This window comes from Microtus oregoni, unplaced genomic scaffold, assembly GCF_018167655.1.
Source record: "Microtus oregoni isolate MIOR12 unplaced genomic scaffold, Mior012 000018F_ref0000195, whole genome shotgun sequence".
NCBI lineage: Eukaryota > Metazoa > Chordata > Mammalia > Rodentia > Cricetidae > Microtus > Microtus oregoni.
In genome coordinates, this window is record NW_024543077.1 from 40431934 (window position 1) to 40445733 (window position 13800).

At 46.7% G+C, this 13800-nt stretch overlaps 1 protein-coding gene across 1 annotated transcript in view; it reads left to right on the forward strand.

Moving 5' to 3' along the window:
• LOC121459044 (uncharacterized protein KIAA2012 homolog) overlaps positions 1-10890 on the forward strand; it is a 102929-nt gene extending 92039 nt beyond the window's left edge. Inside the window, exons 16-22 of the mRNA XM_041668545.1 lie at positions 1325-1481; positions 2597-2711; positions 4675-5012; positions 6627-6814; positions 7497-7669; positions 8325-8544; positions 10752-10890. Of these exons, the coding sequence (XP_041524479.1) occupies positions 1325-1481; positions 2597-2711; positions 4675-5012; positions 6627-6814; positions 7497-7669; positions 8325-8544; positions 10752-10890 (1330 nt within the window). The remainder of the gene's footprint in view (positions 1-1324; positions 1482-2596; positions 2712-4674; positions 5013-6626; positions 6815-7496; positions 7670-8324; positions 8545-10751) is intronic.
• The last annotated feature ends 2910 nt before the right edge of the window (positions 10891-13800 follow it).

Below are 13800 nucleotides of genomic sequence, written 5' to 3' on the forward strand. Positions count from 1 at the left end.
AAGAAAGGCTCCGTGGTTGAGGCAGTCACTAAAGATTTTTCTTTCTTTTTCTTTCTTTCTTTCTTTCTTCCTTCCTTCCTTCCTTCCTTTCTTCCTTTCTTTTTTATTTTTGTAATCCCTTTTCTGCAACATATTTTAAATAGGTTATTACATCTACCTTCTCCCTAGCTAAAATCAATGAGATGAGAGAGTTCTTTTTTTTTCGCAAGAGGACAGAAAAATAAATAAATAAAACACTCCACAAAATGCATTACTGTTATTGTGACTAAAATTGGGGTTTAACACAGATTCCTAAGTGTGGAATAGAAAAACAGCAACACAGCCAGGCCCACAGTTCACATTTACAGGGGGCTCGTTCCTTGGGGAAACAGGTTTTCCTCGCACATTCTGAAGCAGACTTCTGTGAGTTTTTATAGGGTGTCACTGAATGACTTAAAGACTTTAAAGACTCGTATATTTACAGGAAATTCCATTGACCTCATTCAACAAATATTTCTCAAGTCTCCGCAGGAAGGCCCTGGGCTAGCATGCCACAGTAAATATATTGATTTAACTGAAAAGAAAAAAAAAGACCCAGATGAGACCCAGCACCCAGCAGGCACAGGGCATCACTGATGCTGTCCTTGCCACCCACAGACGTAAGCCAGCGATGGCAAGGACACTAGAACACACAAGACTGGGCACACACACACACACACACACACACACACCACCTTGTAGTGGCTGAATCGATTGAGAATAAAACTCATAGAGGCAAAGTAATGAACGGGACAACTGCATGCATCTTTGTTAGAAGTCGTTTTCCTTTCCCGGCTAAGCCCTTGACAGAAGACATCTCAGTTGCGTGATTCTGTGAGGGTTATCTGATCGCTACACAGCACCTCACGGATCCATCTCCGGGGTTGATTCAGCTGATCTGACTGGCGAGGTGTATGGCTCCCCCCTCCCTCACGGTTCCACGCATGTCCCTCCCAAAGCTGCCAGCTCCACGGAAGAGGAAAACCTTCCTCAAACACGGGAGGACCTGTCTTTCTCTGGTCCAGGGTCCTCTCGTAGTTGGGCTTCCCTGATAGAACCTCCAAATGAGCTCTCAATTAAAGGTGTAAAATAGGCAATGAAAAGAAGTGGACTGTTTCTCCATATGTTTACGTACTAGGGCTTTAGGGAACCCCAAAAGTGAAGCTCACCCTTCCTAACCGCCCTTATGCGGAGGAGAAAGTTGCCTAAGCCTGTCAAAAATCCTGGCAGCATCTTCCTTTGCTCTCTTCCCTCCCACTCACACGTTTCGTCATGAAATTGGTCTGCTGACTTGCTCTTTTCAAAGGGACAGGGATGTGCACGGAGGACTACTAGAACATGAGCCTGCATCCCCAGAGAAGCTGGGGTCTGAGACTGCATCTCTTCTTCCAAGGAAAAAAAATAAGAAGACGGAACCGAAACCCAAATCGTTCGGCCAGCACACCTCAGCTGCCGCCAGTCACGTGAGTGTGAGAATAGAGAATCTGGTCCAGAAACCCTGCCTGGACCCCTCCAAGGCTCCACGTAGACTTATGGAGGTTGCTTAATAGATACGAGCACCTCACAAAAGGAGCAAGGGGGGGGGGGTGGAGGCGGGCGAGGTCCAGCCACGGTCTGCTCACCGGAACCTGTACCGTGTCCCAAGCTGCATCTTCTTGTCAAACCCTACGAAACTACAAAGTAGGTAACCTCTTTTAGGAGATGTTGTCACAGTCTATATGGAAAGGCTACCATGGCTCTTGCTACCTGTTAGGAACATTTCCTAACGCGAGCTCTCTGCCAACGCCAAAAATCCCAATCAAGCCAAATCACAAGAAGCCGAATTAAAGGATTTAATGTGATTCCTGCGCTCTCCGGTGCCCTCCCCCCAAACGGGAAGCCGCCAATGCAACCACGAAGGGGGGGCGACACCAGGAAGGAACTCTCCCTCAAATAGACTTGGGGAGTGGTCAAGATTTGGGGGGCTGCCTTGACACTCATCCGAGGAGGGGTCAAAGTTTGGCGGGCATAGGGGCGGGGCCTCCAAAGATGGGGGCCAGAGACTGGGACTTACACTACTTGCCCCGGGAGTTTTCTCAGAGTTAGCACACGATGTAGAAGTCAGTGGACACAAAGCCGGTCTGAGTTCCATCAGTTGGCCAACCGTAGCAGCGCTAACAAACAAGAAAATCGCTTCCTTTGCTTCAAGCTCTGCAGACCATGACATAGCATCAGAAAAGAAGGCAGGCCATACAGGGCTTTTCTTACTCTTTCTTCTCTGAAATTTTTCCTGGTTATTTTAAAGAAAAGGTGCCCTTTTCCCCACCGGCTCCACACTCTGAAGTTGATCGCCTATTTCATCCAGAACTCAAATGCGTTCCATTCTAAGCCACCTTGTTCTTCCGGCATAATCTCCATTTGATAAACTCTTTCTCTTTGGAGCCTGTCCTGGCACTCGTATACCAGGCTGGCCTTGAACTCACAGAGTTCAAGCCTCCCAAGTGCTGGGATGAAAGGCCTGCACCACCACCATCCGGCTTGATTAACGTTTTTAGTTCCTATGTGTATCATGATCCTCTTTCTAAATTTCTTCCTTTAGGGAAAGGATTTGGTTGACAAGGCAAAGAGGAAGAAAAGAACCAAGACAAACAAGGCCAGAGGACCCAAAACAGAGAGAGAAGGAAGGGTCTTGGGGCACGCAGAGGCTGCTGGAGGTAAGGAAGGATGCCCGTGAGGAGTAGCTCAGACTCCAGTGGGCAAGGAGGCAATGTGGACAATGGACTTGGCTCCTGCAGGTCGAGCTTTGCCTGACTACCTGGCCGAGCTGGCTTTGCAGCCCGATTTCACGGAAGTGTCTCAGTGCACATGAGCAGAGAAAACCATGTCTGAGTAGAGACCTGTGATGACCGTGACGGGGGGCTGCTAACAACGGCACTCTGTGAATGTTGAAATGAGTGCCGCCATGCTGTCTCACCCGAGGCTGAGAGAGGTGGGGTAAGCGGCGTCGGAGGAGAAGTGGACCCAGGGTTTGTGCAGGGTGTGTCGCAGTACGCATCACTATGGCTGCCACTATGAGCTAATAACTACAGGCTGAGACCTGTAATCTGAAAAAAAAACTGAAATGCAAAATGGACCCAAGTCTGAAACTTCCAGAACATCAACAAGATACCACAAGTAGATTCCGTACCTGGCCTCACAGAAAATACTGCGTAAGGCTCATGAGTTTACAGTGTATTTGAACTCAGTTTTTTGTTTGTTTGGTTGGTTTTTTGAGACAGGGTTTCTCTGTAACTTTGGAGCCTGTCCTGGAACTAGCTCTTGTAGACGTGGCTGGCCTCAAACTCACAGAGATCCACCTGTCTCTGCCTCCCGAGTGTGGGGATTAAAGGCGTGCATCACCACTGTCCAACTTGAATATAGTTTTATTTTGATTCTGAATAAAACCCCTTGCTACTTTAAGAAAAACATCAAGCCTTTACCTTTACCTTCAAGCTGAGGGCCAAACGTTTATATGAAGCGTTAACAAACTGTGGGGTTGGGCTTGGATCCAGTCACCAGGATTTTAAATTATACGCATTTAACGTATGTGTAAATATTCTAAAACCAGGAAGGATCCCTAATCTGAAATGCTTCTGTTCCCAGATGTCTCAGGAAAGCGATGCCCAGCTTAGGCAGAGAGCTTAGGAAGGGGAGGATGAGGTAGGGTCTGAGTGTTCTGAGCCTTAGAAGACCTCAGACACTTCCGAACTTCCTTTAGCCTAAAACTCACACCTCCTCTCTATCGTTCCCGAGATCTGTGGACCCTTGAAACAAAGCACGGTTTTTGGAAGGACAACAGTGGGTCCCTGGAGACAGCCCTGGGCACAGATCTGATTTTGGTTTGCTCTTCGAGCTCTTGCTGCAATTACATTTGTTTAGCCCCCAGCATTCCCAGGAGTGGGGAAACAATGCCCAGGAGTGGGGAAACAATGCCCAGGAGTGGGGAAACAATGCCCAGGAGTGGGGAAACAATGCCCAGGAGTGGGGAAACAATGCCCAGGAGTGGGGAAACAATGCCCAGGAGTGGGGAAACAATGCCCAGGAGTGGGGAAACAATGCCCTTGATCCTCTGAGCATTAAACCGACCCCATTAGAGCTGTGATCTGGGCAGGACTGTCAGACATGCTGAGAGTCTCCTCAGGAGTCCTGCCCCATCGTCATCGGGGTGAGATGGAACCTTGCTTTGGGTTCATTGGGGATTGAACCTTGGGCCCTACATAACTAAATGCATGCTCTACTACTTAGCTGTATCTGCATCCAGAAATGCAACCTTTCCAGCAGTGATACTGCTGCATGGTTGCATCTTTATTGACCTAAATATAATGCAGGGCTGCTCTTCTCAAATCATTATTACAATGCATATTCTATGAATTCAGGAATATGCACATCAATTTATCTTATGCTAATCTTAAAGGTTATAAAAGAGCCAGGTGTGGTGGCACACGCTTCTAATCCCAGCACCTGAGAGATGAAGGTATAAGGGTCTCTTTGAATCTGAAGACATTCTGGTCTATATAGTGAGTTCCAAGACAGCCCAAGCTTCATAGTGAGGTCCTGTCTCAAAAGGGTTACTAAAGAGAATGAGCGGAGTCACGTTTCTCCAACTCAGCAACCTCTGTCCCCCGTCGCTTCCCCCAGGAAAGTCAAAGGATTCAAGAACTGAAAAGAAATCAGAGCTAATTCCTAGAGAAAAGAAACCGAGGATCAAAGTGAAAAGGACACAGAAAGAGAGGAACGCGGAGACGGCGGAAGAGCTGAGTGAGCCCGACGTCGCTAACGCCAAGGAAGCAGGTGGTACCTCAGAGAAAGGGCTTCTCCGTCCACACTCTGCCACCGAGGAGCCTTGGCTTTCTCCTGAATCGGATGCTCTGGAGAGCCAGGTTTTTATAGACGGAAGATTGTCACACACACAGGCCACGGGTGTCATTAACAACATGGAATCTGAAAAAGAGAGAAGCCCTGAAGACCCTTCTAAGGTATGAGCAGGTGTCCTCTCTTGGCAAGAGGAAGCTTTTTCTCTTCACTCAGAACTGCAGATGAGGGGAATGTCTCTCAATAAGATGGACTTCCCGAAACAGCTCTATTACGTGGCGATTGATTGATTGATTGATTGATTGATTGATTTTTGAGACAGGGTTTCTCTGTGGTGCCCTGGCTGTCCTGGAACTCTCTCTGTAGGCCAGCCTGACCTCAAATTCAACTGAGATCCTCCTGCCGCTGCTGCTGCCTCCTGAGTGCTGGGATTAGAGGTGTGTGCCACTGCACCTGGCAAGCCATGGTCTTACTTGTTCTTCTTTGGTGGCTTGAGACCCTAGTTAGAAGCCAGACCTGATCTCACTTTGAAGTGAGTGAGGCATTCTGGGATGCCCCAAACTGGCAGGGAATGTGTCCCATACTAAGGAGTAGGAGGTAGATACGGGGGGCCATCCGAGAGAGGTGCATGTCTCACTGGGACAGAGAAAGGGAGACCCAGAGGCTGTTAGAATCAAGCCACGTCCTCAGCTTGGTCTGGCACATTGCAAAGGCTATGGTGTGCAGCTGGACCAGGTAGCTCATGGCATGGCTTTCACGGGGTGCATTTTATGAGTTGCTGCGTACGCTCCAGTGACCTCGATTCTAAGGTGCACGTTTGAATAGAAAATTTGAATGAGCCAGGCAGTGGTGGCACACCTAAAATTGTGACCGAGTAAGGAGGCAGCATTGGAGAGAAAAAGGAGGATACATTTTATTTTTTTATTTTTTTGGTTTTTCGAGACAGGGTTTCTCTGTGGCTTTGGAGCCTGTCCTGGAACTAGCTCTGTAGACCAGGCTGGTCTCGAACTCACAGAGATCCACCTGCCTCTGCCTCCCGAGTGCTGGGATTAAAGGCGTGCGCCACCATTGCCCGGCTGAAGATACATTTTATAAGCTGGGAAAAAAACCCTCCACTGAAACGGTGGGTTAACTAAGCCTGACTCCTCTATAGCCAAGACTGCATACTGCATCTGGTAAAACACCCTCTTTTGTCCTTGTTTGTTTGTTTGTTTGTTTTTCAAGACAGGGTTTCCCTGTGTAACAGTCCTAGCTGTCCTGGAACTCACTCTGTAGACAGGGCCTGCCTCTGCCTCCTGAGTGCTGGGAATAAAGGCGGGTGCCACCACCGTGCAGCTAAAACAGCCTCTTACCAGGACCGTGCCCCCGAGCCCCAGCTTCAAGTTCCAGAAGTCCCACCCCCACCCCCGAGATTTCCATTTGTTGGCCCAAATGGAGCCCTGGCATATTTTAAAGCTCCTTAGGCAGTTCTGAAGTGCGGCTAGGGTTGTAAAGGCCAGAACTTCTGACACACAGGAGAGTATGTCTGTTATCTCAGTGAGTACTGGATGTAGCCTTAAGGAAGACCGTATCAGGACAGCCGTGCTCGCCCAATCCCAAAGCAAGTGAAAGACTTGAATGTAGGTCGTTCCAGCCGCTCAGCTGGCCAGGCAGAGGCAGTCTATGCCACTGTGGTGGCAGTGTTAAGTCAGCTGTAGGATTCCATCTCTGATGAGAGAAAACCAATCTGGGCTGCAGCTGGGTCTGTCCGTTATACTGATACTACTCTGATCTCTTAGGCCCTCCTGGATAAGGCTTCTCGGGACAGAATTCGCCTAGAGAGGGCAGAGATGAGGCGGCTGGAGGTGGAGCGGAAGAGAAGGGAGCAGGAAGAGTTGGCCAGGCTCCATAAGGAGCAGCTGGAGAGAGCAGAGAAGATGAAGGAGGAGCTGGAACTGGAGCAGCAGAGGCGCGCTGAGGAGATCCGGTGGGCCAGCAGCCCAGAGACACAAGGCAGGGCAAACCTTCCCCAGGGGCATAGCTCAGTGCTAAGGCTCCTGCCCTGACCCAAAATCAAAGGAACAACCTGGACCAGAGATAAGAAACTGCCTTGACCATGTGGGTTACTCAAGATAGATGCTCATGGGGAATTTGGGGGAAGGTGTTGAGATTCATTCCTGCATTTATCCAATGCCTGCTGTTGTCTGCTCTGTACTAGGCTTTAAATCTCCACAACCCTAAGAGGCAAGAATTTCAAGATCCATACTTGAATAGAAAATAAAGAGGCTGGAGAGATGGCCCAGGGATTAAGATCACTAGCTACTCCTCTAGAGGACCTGAGTTCCATTTCCATCACCCACAAGGCAGCTCACTGCCACTCCAGGTCCCAGGGATATGCCTATGCAGACAAGCAAAAAATCCCCATGCACATAAAATAAATCTAAAAAAAAAATAGAAAATAAAATGCAGAGAATTTAAGGCGCTTAAATCCTGGGCCACAGCACTGAGCTATATGCCACAACATCTAGACCTCTAGACTCCTGTCTCTCACCTCTACCCTTCAACCATGGCTGTAGAAAACCTGTTCTTGAGGGGTGCTTCCAAAGCCTATTGCCAGTTGGTTGGGCCTGTATCTTCTGCCCTTCCTCTGACATCTGCTGTGTTCTCAGCCTGAGGAAGCAGAGGCTGGAGGAAGAGCGGCAGCGGCAGGAGGAAGAGGAGAGGAAGAGGAGGCGCCAGCTGCAGGTGGCCCAGGAGAGAGCCCGACAGCAGCAAGAGGAGCTCCGGAGGAAACTACAAGAACTGCAGAGAGAAAGGCAGCAGAAGGAGGTGGAGAGGGCTGGTGAGAAAACCCCTGTGCTTTTTTTTTAGCTCCCACCTCCTGGACCAAACATATTTTTAAATCCACATGTGTAAGCTGTTTTGTTCTTTTTCCCATAATGATAATTATGTCTGCCTACAGAGGGTGGATATAAAAGGATGGGGTATGAACAGAAGACTCTTGTGGAAACAACTGCAGGGTCGGGTCGGTCTTCTGGTTCAGCGATTGCCCCGGCCAGCATTGCTCAGGCGCTATGTGAACTGCTCTACCTGGCCCTTTCCCCAGATAGTCACAAATATCTGGAGAGCCTCCGACCATACCTTGAGGGGTGGATCTGGTCATCTTTTCCAGATCAGCAAACTTTTCCAGACAAGGTAGAAAGTTCAGCAGACGATGCTGTGGTCAATTCCTGGTTCACACTCTTTAGACTAGTCAGAGTCTAGGTAGGTCAGTGTGTTTCTCTAGACCCTGGTCTGACACTCCTGCCCACACAGCTGCTTACTGCCCCATGAACTCAACTGTGAGGAAAATCTTCCCGAAGGCTTTTTAATACCCATAGGCACTTTGCCAGAGGACTTGGATTAGTAAACCCACGGAGGCTCTCCTGGCAGACCAGAAATACCAACTGCTCTAGCTAGTGAGGCCCCTCCACTGAACACCTCTTTATGTTCCGCAGAGGCGGAGAAGCAACGGCAGAGAGAACTGGAAACGCAGTTGGCAGAAGAACAGAAACGCCTGATGGAAATGGCTGAAGAAGAACGGCTGGAGTACCAGTGGCAGAAACTGGAAGCAGAAGAGAAGGCTCGGCGGGAGGCTGAGGAAAAGAGGCAACGGGAAGAGGCGGCGGCAAAACTGGCTCTGGAGGAAGCCATGAAACTTGCCCAGGAGCAAGACAGGTACTTCTCGTAAGCAAGAGTTGGACAAAAGCTGCCCTCAGGGCTTGTTTTCAGAGGCTTGATGACCTGGTGCCAGTTCTCACCTTACACGGCCTTCCTTATACCACAGTTCTCTCATCCCCTAGAGCAGGGCAGGATTCTGTCATGGCTCATAGAACTTGTATTGAAGCTAGACACGCATTTAGGAGAACATTTCTCTTAATCTGGTTTACAGATAAGTAAATCCCAGGGTTAGTGTGCAGCAGGTTGGTAGAATATTTAGATTATGCCCTGTATTCAACTTCCCAGTGAAAGAGGAGCAAGATCTCCATCAGGACCAAATACTGAGTTGTGGCCAATACCAAGATGCATTGTGTAAATTGTATACTCTAGGGATTCAGAAGTATGATACTCACAGTCAAGGGATGAGGATGGAGAGATACCGAAAAAGACAATGTTTTTGGTTTTGTGTGGTTTGGTTTTTCGAGACTGGATTTCTCTGTGTAACAGCCCTAGTTGTTCTGGAACTAACTCTGTAGACCAGGCTAACCTCAAACTCATAGATTACCTGCCTCTGTCTCCCCACTGCTGGGATTAAACGCATGTACCATCACACCCCGCCATGTTTGTTTTTTAGGCTAGCTACAAAATGCTATGCGGGAAAACTAGAAAGATGTGACAGAAAGCTTGTCATGTGACATGTTAAATAAACAGAAGCCCAGCATTGCTGGGATGGGGGTGAAAAGTGGTACTCTGGATGATGCCAGGGAGTTACGCCAAGACCAGAAGGAACTGAAGTTCCTTCTTACCTGGGGCCGAGAGCATTTCTGATCTTTGACCACCACAGAAACAGGAAGGTGAGCTAGGTGTGGTGGCACAGTTCTGTAGCTGTGGCACTTGGGGGGCAGTCGCAGAAGGAACCTTGGAGGGCTCCTGGGAGAACTGCAGCCAGATTCTTTCTCAAAACTGTCGGGATAGACGAGGTACAACCTGGGAAATCATGTCTCCAACACTAAATGTAAACACTCCCCCTGCATTGAGTTGTAATTTTCCACAAATTAGATGGCCTCTAATCTTCTCTAAAGAGAAGGCACCAGAACTCTCAAGACTTCATTAACTTTGAGTTGTTCCTTCCCTGGACTTTCTTCAGCGGTCAGGGGCATTACAAAATAGGTTATTAGAAAAGTCCTAATTCAGCTTCAATAGTCTAGACACCACGTATCGTAGCAGTAGTACGACAGAATGCAAGCTCCTAGAACCCCAACTTTCCATGAAAAACTGACAGGCATTATCGAGGTACTAGAACGATTATGTAAATAAAACCAGTTCAGGTAGCTGAGCAACTAAAGGGGTAATGGACCATCTCGTTCCTCCAAGAGCTAGAACCCAGTGCCAACCGACCTGACTTCATCTCCACCTGGACATCCGCCCCTGTACTTTAACTTCTCTGGGCTGTTTCCTCATCTCTAAAGCAAGGGGGTCCACTTTAATCCTAGCACTCAGGGGATTAAGCCTGTGAGTTTCCAGGACAGCCAGGGCTTCACAGGGAGACCCTGTCTCAAAAAAAAAAAAAAAAAAAAAAAACCTAAATAAAGCAAGCAAACAAGCAAAGGAATCCCTTCCAACAACACAAGTTTAAGAACTGGGAATTACCACTTCCCCTCTTCCTAATAGGACTCTCATGATGTCCAAATGTCTCATGTAAAGGCACTAAATGAACAGAGTATGATCTTCCACTAAAACCCACAACCCAAATCCAAAACTCTACCAATTTATAAGACTGAGTGCACGGGCGGTGGTGGCACACGCCTTTAATCCCAGCACTTGGGAGGCAGAGGCAGGCGGATCTCTGTGAGTTCGAGGCCAGCCTGGTCTACAAGAGCTAGTTCCAGGACAGGAACCAAAAGCTACGGAGAAACCCTGTCTCGAAAATGCAAAAAAAAAAAAAAAAAAAAAAAGGGAGGCGGTGGCGGGGAGGAAGCAGAAATCTTTAATAAATAAATAAATTTTAAAAAAAGACTGAGTGCACGCCTTTAGTCCCAGCACTCAGGAAGCAGAGGCAGGCGGATCTCTGTGAGCTCGAGGACAACCTGGTCTACAGAGCTAGTTCCAGGATAAGCTCCAAAAGCCACAGAGAAACCCTATCTGGAAAAATCAAAAAAAATAAAATAAAATAAAAAGACTGAATGCTAAATCATTTCTGGAACTGGGGTGGGTTGTCTCCTTAGGCAAAAAGCAGCTTTGGAGAAACAGCTTCGTTTTCATCAAGAACTCTTAAAGGAAGCCAGCGGTCTGCAGTGGACACAGAACATTTCCAGACCATGGGTCTACTCATATTTCCAGTTCCTACAAATCCCCAAGCCGTAAGGCTAGAAGAAAACAAAAAAGTAAGTTGAGAATTGCTGACAGAAAAAGCTATACTTCTATAATAAAACTCGGGCCTGAGCTCAATTAGTCCATTTCATCTGATTTCCCTCAACCCATACCTCCCACTTTTAGAGACAGGGTTTCTCTGTGTAGCTTTAGAGCCTGTCCTGGGGTCTCGCCCTATAGACCGGGCTGGCCTCGAACTCACAGACAGTCGCCTGCCTCTGCTTCCCTAGTGCTACCACCGCCCAGCCGTCCAGCCATCCTCTCTTCTTTACCCTGGACTGGAACCTCTCTATTCCCAGCATTCCTGCACACTCCACACACACAAACCCAATAACTTACCACTTACTTAAATCCTTTTGTGTTTCTAGGACCACATTAAGTTCAAAAGCCTTGGTGCTAAACCATTCCATAGTTCCAGCGGGAGACACCAACAGTCTTAGACACTGTATGTATTTGAGTGTGTTCAAGAGTTGATGGTGAATGGACATTATTTTGTCATGCAATAACTCTGGATTAGTGAAGAGGAGTTAATCATATATTAAATCCCTCTATAAAGCACAACTTCATCATGGGGAATTTAAAACAAATGTCTTCTGAAAAGGCATGTTTGGGATCACCTGATACAGGTTCCCTTGAGCAAAGGGGGCTGTTCCGTGAAAATCCTCTCAATCTTTAAAGAGTGGCATGTTTAAACAAGGCTATAGCTGTGGAACCCAAAACATGCTTCCCTCATACTACTCACCGTTAAATGTTCATGGCCACAGGTAGTTGCCGGGGGCTACATCAGCAAAGAAATACAACTATTTCATTAACTCTGAAATCCCAATGCTATTTTTGATCCTTGAGAACAAATCTTAAGATTTTATTCCCAACTGTGCCTTAAAAAACCTACACATAAAACTCTATGACATCATCCTATCCGAAGTCTTTAAGTCATTTAGCAACTGTTCTAAAAATGTCTAGTAAACATCCCTTTTAACAACACATCACAGGCGGTGGTGCTCTTTAATCCCAGCACCAGCCCATGGGAGGAAGAGACATCAAGGCCAGCCTGGTCTACAGAGCTAGTTCCAGAGAGCCAAAAAAGAAAAGAAAAAGAAGCCAACCCTGTCTCGCCGGGCAGTGGTGGCGGTCCACACCTTTAATACCAGCACCTGGGAGGCAGAGGCAGGTGGATCTCTGTGAGTTTGAGGCCAAGTATCAGAATAGTAAAAGAAATTGTTCAAAACAACATAAAAGGATGTTAAATCAAGCATTGGTGTTTTTGTCTGTATAAGGCTATCAGATCCCCTGGAGTTACAGTAGTGAACTACCATGTGGTTGCTGAAACTGAACCCAGGTCCTCCGGAAGAGCAGCCCGTGCCCCTCACCACTATGCCATCTCCCCAGCCCGATTTTCCTAACTTTTGATCCATACTTGTCTTAGTTTTCTTATTACTACAACAAAACTATACACATACACCCCAAAAAGCACCTTAGAGTTAAGCAGTTGGTCACCCTGCATCTGCATCAGCATCTGGTCAGGGATGAATGCTGGCTCTTGGCTCACTTTATCCTTCTTACTCAACCCTGGACCTCACAGAGTGGCAGTACCCCCAGGGTAGGAATTCCCACCTCAAACCTTTCTGGACACACACCCGAAATCTTCCCAGAGTGACTTTAAGCCCAGGGAAGTTAACAACCAAAATTTAATCATCACACTGCCTACAGGTAAAGAACTGCATTTACTCACAAGGTATTGCTTTTTTTTTTTTTAAGATTTATTTTTCTTTCACACTGTGTGTGGTAGTAAATTCTTTTATTTTATTTTTTTTAAATATTTATTTATTTATTATGTATACAATATTCTGTCTGTGTGTATGTCTGCAGGCCAGAAGAGGACACCAGACCTCATTACAGATGGTTGTGAGCCACCATGTGGTTGCTGGGAATTGAACTCAGGACCTTTGGAAGAGCAGGCAGTGCTCTTAACCACTGAGCCATCTCTCCAGCCCCACAAGGTATTGCTTTGTACAGGAATTACTTCTCCAGCCTAGGAATTTAGCTAATTTTTCCATTCTGTACTGCATGAACTAAGCAAGTCCTTGTTTCACGAAAAACAGAAAATGGCAAACACTATGGATGAGATCATAGTAAACTTAAATGTCTCTTTCTGACGCTTGTCAATCAACACACACTCAAGAACAAACATGCGTGAAAGCATTACTGCTCATGTTTTCTCCCTTTTGCAAATTTAGGGTACCGCACTGAAGCACCAGATAGACTACTTAGGGTCCTTTCCTAGTATTATCTATTACACTTCTGCTCCCAAGTGTCTATTTTAACAGTACTACTTTATCAGTCAAGGGTGTTTTTTAGGTCAACAGTAGAGTGTACTTTAGAAGACCCTCCAAAACAAAAATTATTTCTACCATTAAGCTCCACCACTAAATGCTGAGCCTTCATATATTCATGAATTCTGAAAAGCTCAAATAACCAATCAAATCTGTTACTTGAGCTTGACCGATGATGCAAACTCAAGATTTTCTACAATTGAACCTAATTTCCAGTTACTACTTAAAGAATATAACAGTAAATGCCAGGGGAGTCTAAAAGTTCCATTTTGTACAATAGAAATAATTTTAAAGATAGGGTCAAATGTGAGTTTCAGGCAATCTTCTTTGTGAGCAAATTACCTGAAAAGGAAGGGTATATAAGCTGTTAGCAGTTTATAAAATGAATCTCAGAAAGGTTTATTTGCTAAAGTAGCCAGATGGCACGGTATCTGGAATGACATGAAATTGGATGTACACATATATATATAGTTCTGCGACTCACTGGAATTTTTTTAAAGATGTATTTATTTATTATGTATACAGTGTTCTGCCTGCATGTATGCTTACAGGCCAAAAGAGGGCACCAGGT